Below are 22,602 nucleotides of genomic sequence, written 5' to 3'. Positions count from 1 at the left end.
TCTGTAAGACCTGCAACCTCTGTGTGTTACTTTTATAAAAGGTTTGCTGACATTTTGCAGGGGGTCACGTAGTATTTTAGGCTGTCTATGCTGCAGATATTCAGCTCTGCCATTCTACTGTAAAAACAGCCGTAGAAAATACAAAAACAAATGAGCATGGCTGTGTTAAAATGAAACTTCGCTTAAAAAACAAAAAACAGGTGGAAGGCCCGATTTGACCCATGAGCTGTAGTTTGCCAAACTCTGCTTTAGATAACTTTTATAATCTTCACAGCCACAGTTTCCTGTGTCCCACATTTAAAATATCATTATGAGCAAGAATTGATAGGTCACGAATTTGTAAGTAATTTTCATATTTATTTTTATAATGTTTAATTTGTTTTGTGTGCGAGTGGAATGTGCACACACACACACACACACAAAGACAGATACTTAGAGTTTCTGACTGGAAAGAAGAGAATACACTGGATATTCTTTCCTTCTGTTGTTGTGATTCTTTGATGTCAGTGTTCTGTGACCAGTGGGAGCCTGATCATGTATGAGATTTGATTGACCAATTGATGGGGCAGATATATGTTCCTTCATTAGATTAAGCATATGAATGAATCGAGTATGCAATGGGAGTGAATGAATCCAGTGGACCTGAAGCAGAAGAGGGGGATGGGAAGGCAGAAGTCATTGGAGTCAGACAAAATATGGGGTCAAACTGGAAGAAACTTCACTGGGGGGATCTGCTTGCATCTGATACCCAACTTAGGAAAAACCATGTCTTAAAGTAGAGGTCAAAAGCAGTGGTTCTCAACTTGTAGTATGCATCAAACTCCTGGACCCCATCCCCAGAAACTTTCATTAAGCCTGGGGCACAGCTCCCAAAAGGTTTTTACCATAAATTCCTGAAATTTTTATTTATGTTGTCTGCAGCCCACATTTTCAGAAAAGTTATGGCAGATTTTTTCCCTCCTCAGCTTCCTTCCCTAATTATGTGAGAGCCAGATCACCTGACCTCTTCTCTTTCCATTCCTTTCCTTCTCCTTTCTGCTTTCCACATTCCAAGCTAATCTGATTATCACCTCATTTCTGTTAACCCACCCTTTCTCAGAAATCAAAGGAATTAATCTTTGTTATTTAGTAACAGGACGATATCTTTTTAAACATGTTTCCAGGTGCCTGGGTGGCTCAGTCGGTTAAGCATTCAACTCTTGATCTCAGCCCAGTCTTGATCTCAGGGTCACCAGTTCAAGCCCTGCATTGGGCTCCATAAAAAAGAAATTAAAATTTAAAAAATAATACTGCTTACATCAAAACAAACAGATGAAAACCATCACTCTTTTCTAGGCATATATTCCTTGGCCCTATAAGGCAATGTGGGAATTCAGTTTCTTGCTGCTTTATATATAAAGTCCTTAATAGCCAGATAAAAAGAGAAGGCCAGAATGTTGGGCACAAGAGGGAGAAGGCCAGAAATGAGGCTGAAGAAGTAGGCAGGGTCAGTTGAGGAGGGTATGTAGGTCTTGCTAGGGGTTTTGGCAGTGAGAAGCCATCACTACCACCTTAGCCCAAACACTACTTCATCTTTGGGAGTGGCATGAGGAGAGTGGGAATGTGTTAGTCTTGGATAACTCCCAGGCACAGTGTTGGTAAGTGGATAGATGATAGTGCATTTCACAAGATTGGAAATAGGAAAGGCTTGCAGGTGGAATGGGAAGAGAAGAAGCTTGGTTCTAGAACTTTGGTATCCAAGAACGTAAGGAACATTAGGTTGGAGTCATTTAAGTGTATGCAGTCGTTTAAGAGATTCTCAGAAAAGAGAGTCAGGCTTAGGATATTGATGTACAGAAATGTTAGTATAGATGCTATTGGAAATGGTGGGTGTAGTTGAGATTTTCCAGGAATAGCTATTGGAATGAGAGGGATAAATGAAATCAAGAATGGAATCCTGGGTAATATCACCCTTTAAAAGAAAGGAGGAGGAAATATTGAAAAAGAAAAACAAAGTTGGGGGTATCACATTGCGTGATTTCAAGCTGTAGTACAAAGCTGTGATCACCAAGACAACATGGTACTGGCCCAAAAACAGACACATAGATCAATGAATAGAGAGCCCAGATATGGACCCTCAACTCCGTGGTCAACCAGTCTTCAGCAAAGCAGGGAAAAATATCCAATGGAAAAAAGACAATCTCTTCAATAAATGGTGCTGGGAAAATTGGACAGCTATATAGAGAAGAATGAAACTCAGCCATTTACTTCACTTACACCATACACAAAGATAAACTCTAAATGGATTAAAGACCTCAATGTGAGGCAAGAATCCATCAAAATCCTGGAGGAGAACATAGACAGTAAGCTTTTGGACATCAGAGAAGATAGGCAGTAACCTCTTTGACATTGGCCGTAGCAACTTCTTTCAAGACACATCTCCCAAGGCAAGGGAAACAAAAGTGAAAATGAACTTTTGGGACTTCATCAAGATAAAAAGCTTCTGCACAGCAAAGGAAACAGTCAACAAAACTAAGAGGCAACCCACAGAACAGAAGATATTTGCAAATGACACCACAGATAAAGGGCTGGTATCCAAGATCTATAAAGATCTTCTCAAACTCAACACCCAAAAAACAAATAATCAAGTCAGAAAATGGGCAGAAGACATGAACAGACACTTCTCCAAAGAAGACATAGGAATGGCTAACAGACATCTGAAAAAATGTTCATCATCATTAGCTATCAGGGAGATTCAAATCAAAATCACATTGCAATACCACCTTATACGAGTTAGGATGGCAAAAATTGACAAGGGAAGAAACAACAAGTGTTGGAGAGGATGTGGAGAAAGGTGAACCCTTTTAAACTGTTGGTGGGAATGCAAGTTGGTGCAGCCACTCTGGAAAACATTGTGGAGGTATCTCAAAAAGTTAAAAATAGAATTACCTTTTTCCAGCAATTGCACTACTGGGTATTTACACCAAAGATACAGATGTAGTGAAAAGAAAGGCACCTGTACCCCAGTGTTCATAGCAGCAATGTTCACAATAGCTAGATTGTGGAAGGAGCCGAGATGCCGTTCAACAGATGAATAGATAAAGATGTGGTCCCCTGTATACAATGGAGTATTCCTCAGCCATCAGAAAGGATAAATACCTACCATTTGTACTGACATGAATGGAACTGGAGGAGATTATGCTGACTGAAGTAAGTCAAGCAAACAAAGACAATTATCATATAGTTTGACTTATCTGTGAAGCATTAAGAGTAGCATGGAGGACATTAAGAGAAGGACGGGAAAACTGAAGGGGGGATATTGGAGGGGAAACAAGCCATGAGAGACTGTGGACTATGGGAAACAAACCGAGGGTTTCAGAGGGGAGTGGGTAGGGGGATGGGTGAGCCTGGTGATGGGTATTAAGGAGGGCATGGATTACATGGAGCCCTGGGTGTGATAGGCAAACAATGAATCATGAAACACTACATCAGAAACTAATAATGTTCTGTATGGTGACTAACAAAACATAAATTAAAAAATAAAAAAAGAAAGGAAAAGGGGAAATCTATAGAAATGGTTTGAAATCAGGTGGTCTGAAAATGGGACATGAACACAAGGTAGCACATTGACTCACAAAGGGGACTGGGACCAGTGGCCCCAAAGAACTGAACACACAAGGTACAGCCATAATTGTGAGTCCAGGATTCAGCACTTAGCAGGTCACCAACGGCCTTACCAAGAGCAAGTGGGGGCCCCACATGGGCATCGGCAGTTGGAGTAGGCTGTGGGATTACTACCTGAAAAGTCCGTACGCTGCAAAACCACATCGGAGTCAGAGAAGCAGTGATTTAAAGCAGCTCAGTCTAAATGTCCTGTTCTGATCCCTATCTTACGCACGATGAGAGTGAAATATTAGTTCTAGAACTCAGGGGGAGGGAGAATGAAAGAAACATTGGCGCCATTACAACTCACATTGTCTCACTGTCACGCTAAACAACGTCACTGATACCCTCAATACACTGCACTTGCTCTTTAGAAGAGATGATGTATGCATGCGCGCATGTGTGTGTGTGTGTGTGTGTGTGTGTGTGTGTGTTGGTTAAAATGTCCTCCAAGGTTTCCCACGGCTCCTCGTACTTATACTTGCTCTCCTAGCTCAGCGACCTTGCCTAAAAGCAGGAGCAGTAAAGGGCTAACAGGAAATCCTCACAGGTGCCAGTTTGTAAAAGCAGATCTTGATCTGTCAGCCGGGGCTTTGTTCTAGCTTGTACCCGCTCTGTGTGGTGCTTTATGGTTTTCCGGGAAGGCGTGCTCTGGGATCATAGCGATGCTGCTAATTAAATGTCAGTGGGCCTGGGAGCTGCAGCGAGGCGTTTGCGCTGATTGCTGAGACAGAGGCAGGAAGGAGAGGCGCATCCACCTTCCCAAAGCTCATTAGGGTAGGCAAGGGCTCGCCTTCGGACCGCGTCGGCGTTCAGACTCTAAATGGATGCTGCAAGAGGGCCCACAAATGAGCTCCAAAAGGAATAAACAGCATATGTCTGTATGGTTTTAACAGAGAACACATTCTTCTGGCAAGTTTTCCTTGAAATTGTACCCCTCTGTCATCCCCTATTTTATGGACTGTTTCACTGATTCTGGAAGTGCCTCCTATTTAACTTGTTTTTAAAGTTGATCACTCGGGGCGCCTGGGTGGCTCAGTGGGTTAAAGCCTCTGCCTTCAGCTCAGGTCATGCTCTCAGGATGCTGGGCTCGAGCCCCGCATCGGGCTCTCTGCTCAGCAGGGAGCCTGCTTCCTCCTCTCTCTGCCTGCCTCTGTGCCTACTTGTGATCTCTGTCTGTCAAATAAATAAAAAAAATTAAAAAAAAAATATTTTACTTATAAAGTTGATCACTCCCCCATGTTCAACATTGACACACAACTAAGCGAGAAGTTCTCCAAAATAATAAATTGAACGCATATCTCGAGAAAAGATCAATGCTTTGGATGTAGGTGATAACAGGCAGCTGGGTCGTTTCTTGCTCCCCGCGAAGGCCCTGACATTCTCCTTTCTCACGGCTGCAGTCAGAGCCCAGGGCGGCCCAGGAAAACTCAGTCTAGAAGTCGTCATCTGCCTCCCGCTGGGGTTACTCTGAGCTCCCTTTCTCGTGAGTGGCGTGCTTCTTTAACCAGTTATCAAGCTAGAAAGCTGGCATTCGCTGTGACCCTTCCACTACCGCCATTCACACAGCATGTCCCCTCCGTTCTGCCTTCTGGATGTCTCTCAGAGCTGCCCCGCTTCCTAATCTTCCTGCCTTTCCTCCTCTTGCCATCCTCATGTCCTGCCCGGACAACAGCAGTGGCCTCTTGTTTCTCTGCCTCTGGTCAGATTCCTTTCAGTCCACTTTCCACAGTGAAGTTAAAGGGATTATTTTCAAAGGTGTCTGTCTCCTCATTCAGCATTTCCCCCGGCTTCCTATAGAATAGCGTAGGCACTCGCTGGCCTGACTCGGAGACCTTTTCACATCATGTTCCTGATTCCTCTTACTTTTTTCTATTTTTTGAGTTCATATTTAGTATAACTTACTTTGTATCAGGTGAGGTGTCTCATCCAATCCGCTCTGAGGTGAACGTTAAAGGTCGCCGTTATTAACTTCATTTTGCAGAAAAAGAAAGTGAGGCTTACTGAAGCTGTTACTTTGCCCATGTTGGTTTGTTAATAAGTTGGATGGAAAGGATTTGAACCTGGGTCCCTCAGAGCCCGTGATGCTAACTGTGCAGTCCTCCTCTCTAACCATCTCTGTCATCATCTGTGCTCTTTTTTGCATTGTATGTTCTAGAATCTGCCCACAGTCCTCACTACCCCCTTGTCCCAAACCACCATCTCTCACTGGGATTATTGTATTAGGTCTCTGTTCTCCCTGCTTCCATTCACCCGTGCCTTCCTTTGTGTCTTCTCTAACACAGTGGCTGCTCTAAACCCTTAAAAACATAATTGAGATGACGTCACCTGTCTGCTCAAAGCTTTCTGATATTCCCAGTTTCTGAGCAAAAGTCAAATCTTGGCGTTGGCCTCAAAAGCCTCTCAGGATGACCTGGCCCCTCTGTCCCCCTCACCCATCTCTCTGGCTACCTTCCTCCTGACTCCTCAAGCCTCGTGGCTGTTGCATCTCCCTTTTAACTTTCTGCTAAACCAGTCAGACCATTTGATCTAAAACGGCAGCCTCCATTGCCCAAGGGCTCGTTACTCCCAATCAACCACTTCATTTCTCTTCTTAGCACTTGCCCATCTGTTTGTGTCTCCTCCACTAACAGAAAGTCAATCCATAAAGGCAGAAGGTTTGCCTGTGTTGGTCACTAGTATAACTCCAGTTCCTGGAGAATTTACTAGGCACACATCAGGGATTCACGAACTGTTTTGTAGTGAGCATACCAGGCATGCCCTAACTGTTGTATTCAGCTCATGATTGCTTAGGTTATAAAGAACATCGTTTTGTTGTTGTTTTGGATTGGAGTAAGTGATTCTCCGTGTTATGCCAAAATTACATACGACCTGCGTTATGGATCTAACAATTTATAGATGACTCAGGACCTCATTATATATCACCAAAGAAGCTTGCCATACAGGCAACAACTGTCTGTAGTATCTATACATTTGTATATGTATATATCCATACCTGTACCTTTCAGTGTCTTCTCCACCAGTTAGCTGTATAATTTTCCGAGACAGGAGAACAAGGTTTCCTAAATGAGTTTGTCTCTGAATTTGATTTCCTCCCTTCCTTTCTCTTCTTTTCATGCCCTCCTTTGTCTTTTCATTTGCAACCTGGGTAATTTAACTTCTGAATGACGAGATAACATTTAAAAGGGTGTTGGATGTCACAGAATGAACAAGTAACAAAATACATCTGTTCAGAATTCTTTGTCTCTTTCCACTTTGATTCAGCTGATCTGAATCCTTACTTAGAGTTGAAATTCACCTTGCCACCTCGTTTCCTCCTTTATTAGGTTTGCCTTTGAAATGCAGAGGTTCACTTGAGCAATAATTCTCTCCTTTTGAGAACCACTCTAGCCAACAAAAGCTGACCTTTTTTAAAGCAGCTGTTGATTAGACAGAGGTAGAGGCAGCGTTCCCTGATATTTCTCAGTCTGATGTAACTTGGAAATAGAAAGCCGTAACAACCTGAGGTGGAAATGCTTTCAAGCAATTGAGCTTCAAGTTCCTGAAAATTGTCCCTTCTTCTCAGTTCCCCACATTCTACCCCCGATTTTGCAGCTGGCTAATTTGTGCACTTCCATTTGGATTCCTGAGCACACTGGCAGTGTGAGAACTGTTGTGGAACTCATCGTTATAATTTCAAGCCTTTAATTAACCCACTCAAAAGTGGCTTTGTCACATCGATGAGCAACAGCAAAGCCATTGACTCGTTCTTAGACTAGGTGTATCGTAGAGGAGAGGAGCCAAGTACGACCGAGCTGCTCGCTGAGCCTGGTGGGTTGGGGAGCGCAAGGACTGTTAAGAACGCGGATCCCCCAGTCATTCTCTTTGATACGGTACTGCAGGTATTGCTGTGATTTCACCGTTAGGTAAATTAGACATAAAAAGGTCAAGTGGTTTGTACATGTTCCTGCGAAAGGTCAGCGGCAGAACCAGAGATAATCCCTCGGGGTGAATAATAAGCCCACTCACTCCGACAGTCGCTTTGAGAGCAAGGACTCTCTTAAGTTTTGCCAGTCAACCGTAAGACCTATTTTAATATGGTCAAAGACCTCAAAAAGATGATTCTTTTCACCTCTTGACGCTTGCCCTGGGGTGGGGGGAAAGAATTACTAGGAACAGTGAAAAAATTAGAATGCTTTTGAAGAGATAAGTGATGGCATCATTCTTTTTTTAAAGATTTTATTTATTTATTTATTTATCATTTGAATTCAGTTAGCCAAGATATAGCACATCTTTAGTTTTTCATAGAATGTACAATAATTCATTAGTTCAGTATATCACCCCATGCTCATCATATCACGGCCCTCTTTAATGCCCATCACCCACTTATCCCATCCCCAGACCCACTTCCCTTTCCGCAACCCTCAGTTTGTTTTCCCGGAGTCAAGAGTCTGTCATGGTTTGTCTCTCGCTCTGATTTCTTCCCATTCAGTTCCCCCCCCACAACTAGCCTTATTATCCTCTGCACTATTCCTTATTTATTTATTTGAGAGGAGAGAGAGGGAAAGAGAGAAAAAACATGAGGTGAGTGGGGAGAGGGAGAGAGACAAGCAGACTTCCCACTGAGCCGGGAGCCTGTCGCAGGATCCTGAGATCATAACCTGGGCCGAATGCAGATGCTTAATCAACTGAACCACCCAGGTACCCTGTGATGGTATAATTCTTACTTTCTTTATGTTGTAAATAAATAATTACTTTATTCCAGAAGTAGGAATTAAAACATCTTTAACATTTACAAATTGTACTTTAACATTTCCTAAAAATCAATCTCTTCTGGAAAATTAAACACATATACAATAAAAAATTGATCATGCAGAAACATTCCATGCCAATCATCCATTCAATAAATATTTATTAAGGACCTGTTGGGTATTGGACACTATTCTGGAGGTATGGGATACAACAGTGAGTGAAACAAAATTCCTGTCCTCCTGAAACTTATATTGTAGGCAAGGGAAACTTACTAAAATCAGATAAATAATACTGCACACTCATGTATCATTATCTGAATTGACATGGAGAAGGATCCATGGGTTTTGCTGGTATTACCCAGATCATGTTTGAAAAATCACTGGGGGGCTACTGGGCTGTCCTTCATGGTCCGAGAGAGGCTGCTGACCGGGGCGCTCAGAGGTACCTTCAGTCCCAGCTCAGTGAGGGGACTCAGTGAGAGTCCCCCACCTATGGGAAAGGAAGGGCTGTGTGGTGACCACCATCAAGCATCACTGGGACTGGGGTGAGGGTACGTGCCATTGGAACTGTCCGGCTGTCCTGAAAACAGAGGGCCCACCCCCTAAATGCCTTTACTTGACTTAGATATTGAACCCTGATTATAATATCTGTATGGCGTCTTTCCTAATCCAGCCCTGAGCCCTAGGGAAGCAGGAAAGCATGGCTGGCCTTTTGCACTGCTTTGTCTCCAAAATAAACTACTAAAATAAAATAAAAAAATTTTTAAAGGAGAAAAAGAAGAAAAATCACTAGGGAGGGAACATGGATGGGAAATATCCAACACATTTATTTGTAGGTACTTGACGGAGCTATTAAAGTAATATTATCCTCTCATCTCTGGATCTGAGGAAATCCATTACTTCCTCTATAGGAATAGCGAGACCTAGAAATTTCAAAGACTTATCTTTATGAACATCAAAAAGAAATAGGGTCTGAAGAAATGTCTGTCTTTCATCACTTCTATAGAACAAAAGCAAAAGCTCCAAGTATACATCATTTTGGGAGTTTCCTAGAGATTAGTTGGTTGCTACTTTCTTTTTTCTATTAATGTTTATTTGTATTTTGGATAACCACACGAAACATGTAGAATTCATTTATTTTCTTGCTTCTCACCCAGAAATATTTTATCTGTTTTGAATAGGACACTGCAACAATGATTAATATAGAATATATTTGTGATATACCGATTTTAGATAAGATGACCTACTTACTATTTATTTTCATGTAGTTTTAGTCATTTAGGAAATATTGGTATATATTTATCAGAAGCGATTAAGCATTAAATTATATAATTAAATTTTGCATGAAAATATAAAATGACAGGTATTTTCCCTTAAAATGTTAAATTATTTATAAAGTCCTAATATACATAGCTTTTGAACTATTGAAGCCAAAGAAATTGTGACCTGTTTTAGTTAAGCAAAATTGAACTCAAGAATAAATTTGACTTAAGGGCACCTGGGTGGGTTAGTTACTTAAGCACTTGACTTTTTATTTTGGCTCAGGTCATGATCTCAGGGTTGTGAGATTGACCCCCATGTCAGCCTCCGCATTCCGTGTGGATCCTGCTTAAAATTCTCTCTCTCTCTCCCTCCCCCCAATCTCTTACTAAATAAATAAATAAATAAATAAATTGGACTTAAATAATCATAGGGAAAAAGCTTGTTTTAGAAGGTAATATTGTTCATCTATACTTTTCATGAAAATAAGCATCTAAACTAATTTTATAAGCCAATGTGTAATGTATATTTTGATATATAATTATATAAACCTCCTTATAAGCTAATTTTTACTTGAATGAGACTTTAGTACAGAAATATTTTTAAGAGTGCAAAGTGAGTTTAGAAATTAAAGCTATAACCAAGTAAAGCTATAAATGACCAATATTTATTTATTTATTTATTCATATTTCTGGTTTTTGCTTAAATCCCAGTTAGTTAACAAATAGAGTAATATTGGTTTCAGGAGTAGAACTCAGTGATTCATCACTAACATACAGCACCCAGTGCTCATCGCGAGTGCCTTCCTTAATGCCCATCCCCCATCTAGCCCATCCGTCACTCACCTCCCCTCTGATAACCTTCAGTTTATTCTCTATAATTAAGAGTCTGTTTCTTGGTTTGCCTCTCTTTCTCTCTTTTTTTTTCTATGTTCATCTGTTTTTTTTTTTTCTTAAATTCCACATATGCGTGAAATTATATGGTGGATAAATGACCAATTTTTAAAAACTAAATGGAATAGTTTTTATATGTTTGATCCCATTACAATAAAAAAAATTGTTCAAGAAATTATTTACTGATATGAAGAATATCTCATAATGCTTACTTTTTATGTAGAAAAGGGAAAAACTCCTTTAAAAACAGTTGCTTCTTTAGTTTTTTATTTTAAAAACAGTGGATTCTTATCTGGAATCTAAGTTGGTCCTGGTGGTAATATTTTCTATCTATTAGGACAGTGGTTCTCAAATGTTGGCAGGATTAAAATCACCTGGAGGGCTTGCTACCAGCGATGCTGGGCTCCACCCACGGAGTTTATGATTCTGGAGGGCCCTGAGGTAGGGCCCACAAACTTGCATTTCTGATGAGTTCCCGGGTGATGCTGATGCATTCGGCCCAGGAACCACATTTTGAGAACTGTTCTGATCAGTGAATTTTAGCAATCATTAGGAAAGCTAGATTCTTTATTACAACATTTTGAATGCTTTATGTCAAAACCATAGTGCAGGGGCACCTGGGTGGCTCAGTGGGTGAGTCCTCTGCCTTCGGCTCAGGTCATGATCCCAGGATCCTGGGATTGAGCCCCGCATCGGGCTCCCTGAGCCTGCTTCCTCCTCTCTCTCTGCCTGCCTCTCTGCCTACTTGTGATGTCTCTGTCAAATAAATAAAATCTTTAAAAAAAAAAAAACAACAGAGTGCAAATATAACTTACTACTTTAAGTCATTTCAAAATGCATTGGTTTCTCATGGGCCATTTATGTTGTTTTTTCTTTCCTTCTTTGCCTTGCTTTGAAGGTTGATCCAGCAAACATATTTTCAAACTTACTATAATAAGACTAAAGGTCTTTTATTGTTTTTACTGCAATTTTAGACAGACCCTAATGAATAGGAGTCTAGATCACCTGAAAATTGAGGGGTTTTGTTTGTTTGTTTTTTTCTCATTTTGGTGAACTTCTTGTTATTTTTTCACATCTTTATCTTAGTTTGGCTGCAATGGAAATAATAAATTTTAGATCTATAAGATCAAATTTTTTTTTTGATCTTTAAGAACTGTAAAAAAGTTATTTTAGATCTTGGATGAGTAAAACCTACATATTTATATATATATATATAGAGAGAGAGAGATTGATTTGAGAGAGAGTGCACACGAGAGAGAGAGACCGTGGGTGGGGGGGGCGGGGCAGAGGGAGAGGGAGAAGCAGACTCTCCCCTAATGTAGAGGCCGGGCTCCATCCCAGGACCCTGAGCTCCTGACCTGAGCTGAAGGCAGACATTTAATCCACTGAGCCACCCAGGCACCCCCTCAAACCTATATTTTTTCTAAACTCTTTTGATGAAGAGGCTCTAGTGTAGGGTAATGCTATCATTCTAGGCTCCTTCCTTCAGTTCATGGAAGGGGGGATGGGTTGGATTCTTTTCTTCTCTTTGGTTGTGTGTATGTGGCAGGGATGAGGAAGTGTTTATTTTCCTTTGGGTCTGAGGCCTTTTGTCTGGTGGTTCACACATCCTCCACAGCCACCTTACAAGGCTCTCCGGGATTTATATCCTTTCTTTCCTTGGTTTCCTGAACCACCTACCTCAGAATAACACCCACTCTCTTCTCTTTCCTGCCTTTGCCACGCTTTCCTCTTGGCCATGCTTCCTTTGAATTCTCAAGAGACTATTTGGCAAATCCAGAAAAATAAACATTATGTCTTTCTCTTTCCATTCCAGTTACAATCCAAATTCCGCAAGACAATATAGACAACTGTGTTTGACTAGGGAACAAGGAAGTCTAGGAAGGAGAAAAAAGAATAAGAATTAACTTAAGAAAGACAGACTTTCCTTCTAGTCCATTTCATGACACTCTTTGGTGGAGAGTCCTTACTTTCCTCTGCTTCCCCGTCTCGTCTACAATACTGTATGCGTATTGTATATGTAATATCAAACCCATTTCTGAAGTACTCTTCCACATTTCCTCCCCTCCCTTCACCCTTCCCCTCCAACTCTCTAATGTTCGCACTCCTCTTTTGGAAATGCCACCATTTCTGCATCTTTCACTGTTTAACTTCAGATGTAAGTTGGATATTAACAGGGGTTTCCTGAAGCCTAGATTCTATGGCCTGAAGTGGAGAGGGTGTTCTCCTGTCGTCTACTGGGCATGCCAGAAGCTGATAGCATTGTCAAGTGTCTAAGCGCAAATATTCCTCCCACAGTGACTATCTTCTTGCTGAAACCACACAGTTCAGTCTCATGTGAGAAATCCTTTTCTTCTTCTTCTTTTTTTAAAGATTATTTATTTATTTATTTGACAGAGAGAGATCACAAGTAGGCAGAGAGGCAGGCAGAGAGAGAGAGGAGGAAGCAGGCTCGATCCCAGGACCCTGAGATCATGACCTGAGCCGAAGGCAGTGGCTTTACCCACTGAGCCACCCAGGCACCCCATCCTTTTCTTCTTTATAGCATGACTTTGGCCCTACTACTAAAAGAATAATAATTCTAGCATCGATATTCTAGAGGAACAGTTGTTTCTTCTTCGGGCTGTTTTCTTTATAAGGAACTGTTTAGTACTGAGTAGCTCTGGACAGTTGGCATCATTCCTAAATCGATCCTCTTTATCCCTCCATTTTTTTCTCCCCCTAATAGAAGGGAAAGGAGTGGGTAAAAAGATCTTAGTTTATCATGCCACAATAAATAAAAACATTCCTTTACACCTGGTGTGGTATTGGCTTCTTCTATAGACTGAATGTTTGTGTCCCCCACCCCAAATACATATGTTGAATCCCAACGCCCAATGTAATGATGTTTGAAATTGGTGCCTTTGGGAGGTGGTTAGGTCATGATGTGGACCCCTCATGAATGCAGTGAATGCTCTTATATGAGAGACCTGAGAGAGCCCTTCCCTTTCCACCCATGAGGTTTTAGTGAGAAGATACCTGTCTATGAGGAAGCGAGCTCTCCCCAGACACCAAACCTGCTGGTGCTTTTTATCTTGGACTTCCCAGCCTCTAGAAGTGTGTGAAATGAATTTGTGATATATATATATAAATGAAGTGTGATATATAAGCCACACAGTCTATGGTATTTTTGTTTCTAGCAACCCAAACAGACTAATACAGCATCCCAGGATTACTGTAACAAATTACCATGATTTTAACGATCTAAAGCAGCAGACATTTATTTGCTAACAGTTGTGAGAGCCTTTCCTTAAGATCAGGGACACAAAGATGCCCACTCTTGCCACTGTTGTTCAAACATAGTCCTAGAAGTCCTAGCAACAGCAATCAGACAAAAAAATAGAATAAAAGGCATTAATATTGGCAAAGAAGAAGTCAAACACTCTCTCTTCACAGTTGACATGATACCTTATGTGGAAAACCCAAAAGACTCCACCTTCAAATTACTAGAACTCATACAACAATTCAGTGATGTGGCAGGATACAAAATCAATGCACAGAAATCAGTTGCTTTCCTATACACTAGCAATGTAACCGTAGAAAGAGAAATTAGGGAATCGATTCCATTTACCACAGCACCAAAAACCTTAAGATACCTTGGGATAAATCTAACCAAGAAGGTAAATGATCTATAGTCTAGAAACTACAGAACACTTATGAAAGAAATGGAATAAGACACAAAAATATGGAGAACCATTCCATGCTTGTGGATCAGAATAATAAACGTTGTTAAAATGTCTATGCTGCCCAGAGCAATCTATACTTTTAACACCATCCTGACCAAAATAGCGATGGCATTTCTTAGAGTGCTGGAACAAACAATCCTAACATTTGTATGGAACCAGAAAAGACCCTGAATCGCTCAGGAAATGTTGAAAAAGAAAAACAAAGCTTGGGGCATCAGTATGACCTCATCTTAACTGAATACATCCGCAAAGACCCTATATTCAGGTACGATCACATTTATAAGTATTTGGGGTTAGGACTTGAACACATCTTTTTGGTGGACACAGTTCAACCCTCAGCAGTACTCTCCATTCAAACTCCTACTTGGGCATGTAGTATGGTTGCAAATTCTAGGCCTGTGTCTTGCTAGCCATCTTCTGTGACTTTCTTCATGCAGGTCCCTCTCTCTGCCCTCAGAATGGCTTCCTCACACCATCCTCCCTCCCTCCACCCCCACTTATGGACATTTTATCCATTTAAACCTTTCTCAGACACATTTCTTCCATGATTCTTATCCTAATGCTACCAACCAGATGGGATCCCTGGGATTTCTGTCCTTATTTTTCCTCATATTAATTACATGTCAGTAATTGTTCTCATGCCACCAACCAGAAAGTAGATTGCTTGAAGAAGGAGAATAAGCCTTACTTATCTCTATAACCCCTCAGTAGTTTTTTTTTTTTAATTTGTTTTGTTTTGCACAGAACAGAATCACAAAATAGAGAAAAACAGATGTTTTGAAAATATAGAGTTTGTGTATTTTAAGCATTTTAGAGAAGGGAAAACCTTAGTTTACGCGCTCTTCTGCTGATTTCTCTCTTCTCCAAATAGGAAGAGTGTTTGGTGTAAAAGCATTGGACAGTTATTAACGTAAGCGTATGAGCCAATTATTCTGACTTCAGGCTCCAGCTCACTTTGTGATCTTTGGAAAGGCAGTTGCTGGGTCAGTTTTACCAATTCATAAAAGTGGAACTCCATGAAAAAAATCACATACGAGAAGTGCCAAAGAAGAATCATTGTGGAATATCATTCAAGTACAATTGCTTGATTTTTTTTTTTTACCCCATCCTTATTTGCACCCGAACTGAAATGAACATCAGAATCCTAATGATAAGAAGATAAACGTGCATGTTTTAATAAGGGATGCTGCTAAAAATGAAAAACCTAAATCTGTCATCTTTATTCCCCAATCTTGGATTTAAAAACTGCACAGTGTTACTTAAAGACTCTGCTGGAGGTTTTACGTGTTTGTGTGTGTGGCTTGTACTTATGAGCATATATGTATTTTATGTATATGCACACATTTTCATTCCTGTTTAAAGTTGCATATGTATTTAGATCACAAATATGTCATTAGTAATGAAGTGCATGAGTTTCCTTTTTTCTTCTTAACACATAAGGAAAGAATCCCTATCTGTTATGGAAGTCTTTCCCTATAGGAAATATGTCTTTATGCTTTTATAAGGCTAACTATCTACCAATGCTTTGATTCCTTTCTCACTAATATATATGCATATATCTGCCCATGTATTACATTGCATTGTTAAAACTTTAATGTTGTGGAAGATGATAAATTATCTCAGGCTAGTTTTTCTCTTTGTAACAATGAACTACTAAGTGTTTTTTATTGCTCAATTCTTTTGTCACTACTAAGTAGTTACGGCAGATGTAGGCATTATCTCCACACCATGTATAAAACAATTGCTACAATTTTGCCAAATAAAGAGTGTCATGGATTATAAGAATTTCTAGGACCCAGAGATTCCCTACCTATGACATTATTCCTTTTTAGTATTCAGCGATGATGCCCATATTCAGATTTTCATTATTAGCAACACTGATTGATGGCTGGTTTTCCAGACCATGTTGTGTAGTGTCATCAGCTAATTTTGAGTGCTGTTGTGAGGGTCTCTGTGAGCTAAAGTTGGATATCATAAGATGACTGTCCTTGTATGTCTTCATTAACTCTTTTTAAGTTTTTAATTAAGATTTAAATTAGAGCTCTCATTGTGATGGATTTCCACAGATGTGCTGCACTTGTCTAGAAACTTACCAAGGCTTTTCACATTTGGTTCCCCAAACACACAATATTAAATGATGCTATTGCTTCTTTGGATTCTGGGCTTGTCTTTCTTTATTTATGCCATATAAAAGGGAGTAGGAGAGAAAATTGGCTGAACTAAAGAGCCCATCACTAAGAAAAAACTGATCCTTTTGATTGGCAGCCTGGCCATTCTAGATAACATTTTTTAAAGGCCTGCATATATAGGGTACTAAATCTTTTTAAACAACTACTGGGCAGGTGTTAACTAGTCTCTGAGAATTTGTACTGTGCTTCTAGTAAACTATAAATTTCGACCCAAGAGCTCTATATTGATATCAGTCATTTTCACATGTTTTAGAATCCTTGAGATCTTCTTTATTTCTTTTGGACCTTATCTATATAATAGAGATGCTACCCTTGCTTCACTGGGTTCAGGTCCATGTTTACTAAGTACTCAGTTCCTTTTCCAAATAGCTTAAGATATAGCAGAAGAAATGTAAGTATACAAAATGACTATGAAAGAAGGAATAATATTAAAATAATTTATTTCTGCAAACCATACCATCATCTGATGTCTAATTGTGTTTCTTTGCTCTATCTTTTGTCAAGGAAGAAAAAGAGAGATAACTCACTACAGTTTAAGTTTTGCCCACATAAAGACATAATGAATGTCATTCACTGACTTGTTTCTTTGGCAAATACTCATTGTGTTTATTTGGTGTACCAAGTTCTGTTTTTGGCTCTGAAAATCTAGAGGTTAAGTCCAGACCCTCTTCCTTAAAAATGTCATAGGCCACTTGAGAGCTAATATCTACTAAGATACAGTAGGAGGAGTTTTGCTATCTAGGTTTGTGTAGGGCACTATCTGAACATAGATCGAGGAAGAGCAAACTAGCTTACTGAGTCAGGAAGGGCTCTCAGTTACAAAGAATGTAAAACATATCCAGGTATAAAAATGGTACAGTTATTTCTATTTCATTTTTCCTTAGAGCTTTCAAATTTTCCAAGCTAGGTGGAGATGACATATAGAATCATGGATAAAAATATTTTTTAAGTGTTTCAACATGTGAAAGGAGGCCGAGGCATCTTGTTTTTTTAAAGTACCTTTTAGAGTGCCACTTATCTGCAAGAAAACAAGACAAATATAGAATCATCTCATTAGCACTGCAGGAAAGAAAAGTCCTGGTATGTTTCTGTGAAATAGGATATACTAAACGAACATTTTATAATTCCCATCTTTAAAAAACCCTCCCTTTTACCTTCTCCATTTCTCTAGTTTCCACCCTATTTCTTAGCTCCCCCTTTTCAAGAGTTGCCTATATTCATTGTTTATACTTCTTATACTTCATTCTTATGTAAACTCACTACAATTGGCCTTGGTATCCACTGCTCCCTGAAACTGTTGCTGTCAAGTTACCAGTGACTTGTGAGCTGCTCAACCCAGTGGCCAATTCCTGGTCCTCATTTGATTCAACTGCCTGTTGTGCCTCTTGACACAGATGATCGCTCCCTCCATCCTGAACTTCTGTCTTCCTTTGGCTGCCAGGACACCAGGTGTCACTGGTTTTGTTCTCACCGCCCTCACCCAAATTTCTCCATCTTCTTCAGGATGATGCCTCTCCTCGTCCTAGCTTTTACTGGTAATCTTTGGATCTCTTTTCTCTGACTCAGCTCACTTTTAGGTCATCCCGTGAGGTATCATGATTTTAACTAGCAGGCATGTACTGACAACCTTTAAATATATAGTTCCAGTCCTGACCTCTGCTCAGAACTCCTGAAAAACATATCCATCCAACAGCCTGCTCTCGTCTCCTTTCGCATGATACATCAAATTTCACGTGTCCAAGACCAAAGTCTTGATTTTCTTTCCCGAAATATGCTCCTTCTGCATTTTTCCTTAGTAAAAGTGGCATTTCTGAACCTTTGCTTGTTCAGGTTAATATTTTTGCAGTCAATCCTAACTCCTCTTTTTCTCATGCCCCAGATGCAAACTATAAACAAATCATGCCAATTTTACCTTCAACAGACTTCTTAAAACATATGCTAATGTGCCCAAATGATTACAATAATTGTATCTTTTGGAATGCATTTAGATTTTTAGAAGTATTTACAAGTCGCAACAAATTTCACGACTACAGTTTGTAATAAAAATCTACAATTCACATTTAGTCGAGAATGAAATGTAAATGGTGTTCTTGAGTGAGATAGAAATACCCCTCCCTGCAAGCCAATTCTAAAATAATAGTTTCAAAAATGATTTGCTCTAGAACAGCATCAACGGAATGGATATTTAATTTACCATGTTATCACTTAGAAGGACAATGCTCATTAGGCTTTATAGGTTCTGGATTATTCTTTAACATTTATCTCCATTCTTTATAATCACAATTTGAATGATCATCTCAAATGTACAAAGATTTATTTCTTGCTTTGTAATGCTGATAAGAATACTGACTCTGGAATCATTTCTCCTGAGTTCAGTAATGGCTTTCTCATTTTCTAGGTACATTATCATGGACAAGTCCCTTAAATGTTTGGTGCTTCGGTTTCCTCAGCTGTAAAATGAGGGTAATGCCAGTGCCTACCTCAGGATTTCCTCGAAGGATTGAATGAGATCATGTTCTTAAGTGTTTAAGATAGACACTGGCACAGAGTAAGAGATAGGAATGGGGCCAGGAATAAAAGAATTACATGGAGATTCTTTGATTTTGGAAGCCCTCAGGGAACTTGAGGCATAAATAGACTATCTGAAAGGTTGAAGACATTGCAGTGTTTCAGGAATTGCTCAAGACAGCCAGAAAAATGGCATGTGAAGACAATATGTATTAGTTATCTACAAAGTGAGAGAACTAGCTAACAACTGTCATAAACATTCAAATGAGAGAGAAAGATTACTTCTATCAACGGCAGTTGAAGATCATTTGTGGTGAAATTTTCTCTCTTTAAATGCCCATTTCGAATAACAATAAAACTGAGATAAAGCATCCATTTTGACATATGAATATTCAGAAGCATAGGACTTCAGTACAAACGGCTAATGTAGGGTTTTAATTAGATGCCATAAGAGAAATTCTTCTACTTATTTATGTAACTAGGAAGCTGTCATTTAGATTGGTACTGCTACCCTACTGAAGTATCACACTCTTGATGATGTTTGATGTGCATGTGGCTTAAATTTATTATAGGGAGCATTGGTTGTATATCTCTGTGGGCATTATTTCTTCCCAGTGCAATCATACATTTATCTAAGATACTAACTTAATCAACAAATATTAATTGAGCACCTACTCTGGGTGAGACACGGTCTTCTCATGCTAGGAACATACATATAGTAATAATCGCTGATCCTCATGATTTCTTTATTCATTCCTTTCCATGGACATGCTTTCCTCAAGCATGATTAATCAGCATTAACCCCACCACTGTGATGCTATGAGTACAAGTAGGCAAAGTAATTTCAAAGTTTGACCTCAGAAAAGGGGGAAAAAGAGACCTAAACCCTTCTCCTTCTCTTTCCTTCTAGTTGGCTCGTCACAACAAACTCTTACAGCAAATGCTCAAACCAGGATCAGATCCAGATGACGGGGATGAAGCCTTAAAATACTACGCCAACCACACTGCACAGATCGAGGTAACCATTTCTCAAAAGGGATCAACTGTGAAAATACATGTTCCCTTTCTCTTTCAGACCATTTTCATAATTGTTTCCTAGAACAGTGAAGCGGAATTGAAAAACAGAAACTGTAAAAGTATACATCATGTGTTAAGATGCAAGAAGTGATCTGTAAGAAATTGAGGTGTATTGCCTTCAAAGTCATCTTTCTTTGTTGGCCAGAAGAACTCTGTGTAAATTTTCTTTTGTAATTAACCTTATTTGTGTTTTGTGTTGGTCATGGAAGCAATCATTACGGAGCAGTGATGTTTTGATGAAAAAATTATTATAATAGAAGCTATCATGCAAGAAAAACATTCTCAGTAAAAACTTTAAAAGGCTCATTACAAGAGAGATCTCTGTGTAAAACAGGGTTCAAAAGTGTGGAAGGCACTATGAAGTTTCATGGCAATAACATAGACTTGGAATGCTTTAGCAATTCCCATTTTCAGTACGCAACAACTGACCTCCCCCCATCCCATGAAATATTATTTAATAGCTGTTGGCAGTTCAAGATGAATAGGTCAACATGGACCTATCATTATGTGTTGTGAGACCCATCTGGCTGTCATTTACAAGCTCTGGTATCATTTTGACACTAGTTGGCAGAGCTAATCAGGCAGAAGTGAGCAGAGTAGTTGATGCTTGTCACTCGTAATTTACATTCATACATTTATTCATTTTGATGCATATTTTTTAGTTTACAGCAGAATGCAGGATGCGTATCACTGCTATTAACTCTCAGGATATATCATCACTATACCTTGCAGTTTACTATTGCCAAACGTTTGGAATAATGAACATGTCACAAAATTGGCCTTTTGCTCATGTTTATAAACATTAATGGTACTGCAGCTTTGGTAGGAGACTCGACCTAGGAACCCATAAGCTGGACTGCACCAGAAACATTGCTTATTGCATCAGGTGCTTGGAGCTGGAGAAGCTGGCCACCTCAGGAAGTAGGAGAAGTTGATATGGATTTATCACCAAACCACTAAGGTTTTAAGTGAAGGGGCACTTCACTTCACTTCTGAAGCTCCCAGAAGTCATGGTCCAAAGCTATGTAATTAGAAGGGATAGGAATAGCAGGTGGGCCGAGAGGGCCAGAGGAAGGATTCAGTTAATACCTGTGTCAGAGCTGGGACTTTCGTCTAAAGTTGGGCTTTTACTGGTTCCCAGCAATGAGGGGGAATTTCACTGGAATTACATAAATTTGGTAAATGTTTGCTGATCGTTTATTTACTTTCTATAATTACATACACATACAGAAGACAATTCCATGTAGTAAGTGCATAAACAGAAGGCCAAGGAAATGTAGATAAAACAGCAATTAACTGTGCCTAGAGAATTTCAGGATGGGTTTCACAGAGACAGTTGCTATAAAGAATATATTAAATATTGAGTAGAAATTTCTCTATTGAAGATTGGACACAGAATTTCAGATAGAAGTAAATAAAGGGAAGGTGTGAAACCATGAGAGACCCTTGATACTGGGAAACAAACTGAGGGTTGCAGAAGGGGAGGTGGGGGATGATCGGGTAACTGGGTGATGGGCATTAAGGAGGGCATGTGATGTGATGAGCACTGAGTGTTCTACAAACTGATGAGTCATTGAACACTATATGATGTAGTATATGTTGGCTAATTGAATTTAAATAAAACAAACAAACAAAAGAATATACAAGGGGGGGACTCTTTTCAAAAGATTATTCTAGTTGCTTTTGGAGAAAGGATTCGAAAAGAGAATGGGGCATTGGATGCAGGTAGATCAGATGAAAGAGATATTGTTTTAAAAATTTATTTATTTATTTATTTATTTATTTATTTGACAGAGAGAGATCACAAGTAGGCAGAGAGGCAGGCAGAGAGAGAGGGGGAAGCAGGCTCCCTGCTGAGCAGAGAGACCAGCTCATATGCCCTACTCAGTGAGGCCTCTCACCCATCAGGTAATCAGTAAGTTTATCCCATTGTCTTCCCATAGCACTTTGGTTGTGCTGTTAGTATAATATATCATTTTGGAAAATGTATCTTATGTATTACTTGTCCCTTGCTAACATTGTGCCTGGAGCATCCCATGATAATGGTTATTATTGAAAATCATAATTTTTCTAAAGTTATAGACTCAAAGACTCTGAGAAACATGAGGACTTTGTGGATTATCTGGTTTACTTACCCATTCAAGGAGAAATTACTCTGTAATCATCTTTACTTTAAATTGTTCCTGTGACAGAGATCTCACGACTTCAGAAGAGAACAGGTCCAATTTTGAATAGCTTGAATAATTAGAAAGTTACTTTTTATAAAGAACTCACACTAGCCACTTTAATGTCTCCCCACTCTTCAGAACATTTGCTCCTCTGTTAGCATGATGGCTTGGCTGTCACATTTGAAGAACCATGATGATTACTGAACTAAAGGCTCTTAGAGATTGGGATGTTTTGTGTTTTCACGTTGTGTTTTCATTTTGAATTCCCCAGAGTTCCTCAAGGAGTAAATAAGCTTTTGTTGAATACATGTATTGAAACAATTATCCATTTGGCTTTTTACAGTTAATACACTCCCACTGTCTGCCATAATTCTTCCCGTTTGTCAGTGCCCCTTGTAGAATGTGATGAC

The 22,602-nt window shown here is 39.6% G+C and overlaps 1 protein-coding gene across 1 annotated transcript in view; it reads left to right on the top strand.

Annotated features, from left to right (window-relative positions):
* Nucleotides 1-22,602, top strand: part of ITPR2 (inositol 1,4,5-trisphosphate receptor type 2) — a 502,139-nt gene that overhangs the window by 372,357 nt on the left and 107,180 nt on the right. The window contains exon 46 of the mRNA XM_059185826.1: nt 19,858-19,965. Within this exon, the coding sequence (XP_059041809.1) occupies nt 19,858-19,965 (108 nt within the window). The remainder of the gene's footprint in view (nt 1-19,857; nt 19,966-22,602) is intronic.

This window comes from Mustela lutreola, chromosome 8, assembly GCF_030435805.1.
Source record: "Mustela lutreola isolate mMusLut2 chromosome 8, mMusLut2.pri, whole genome shotgun sequence".
In the NCBI taxonomy this organism is placed as follows: Eukaryota; Metazoa; Chordata; class Mammalia; order Carnivora; family Mustelidae; genus Mustela; species Mustela lutreola.
The sequence above is the reverse complement of the archived record's forward strand: the minus strand, read 5'-3'. Positions and strand labels throughout refer to the sequence as shown.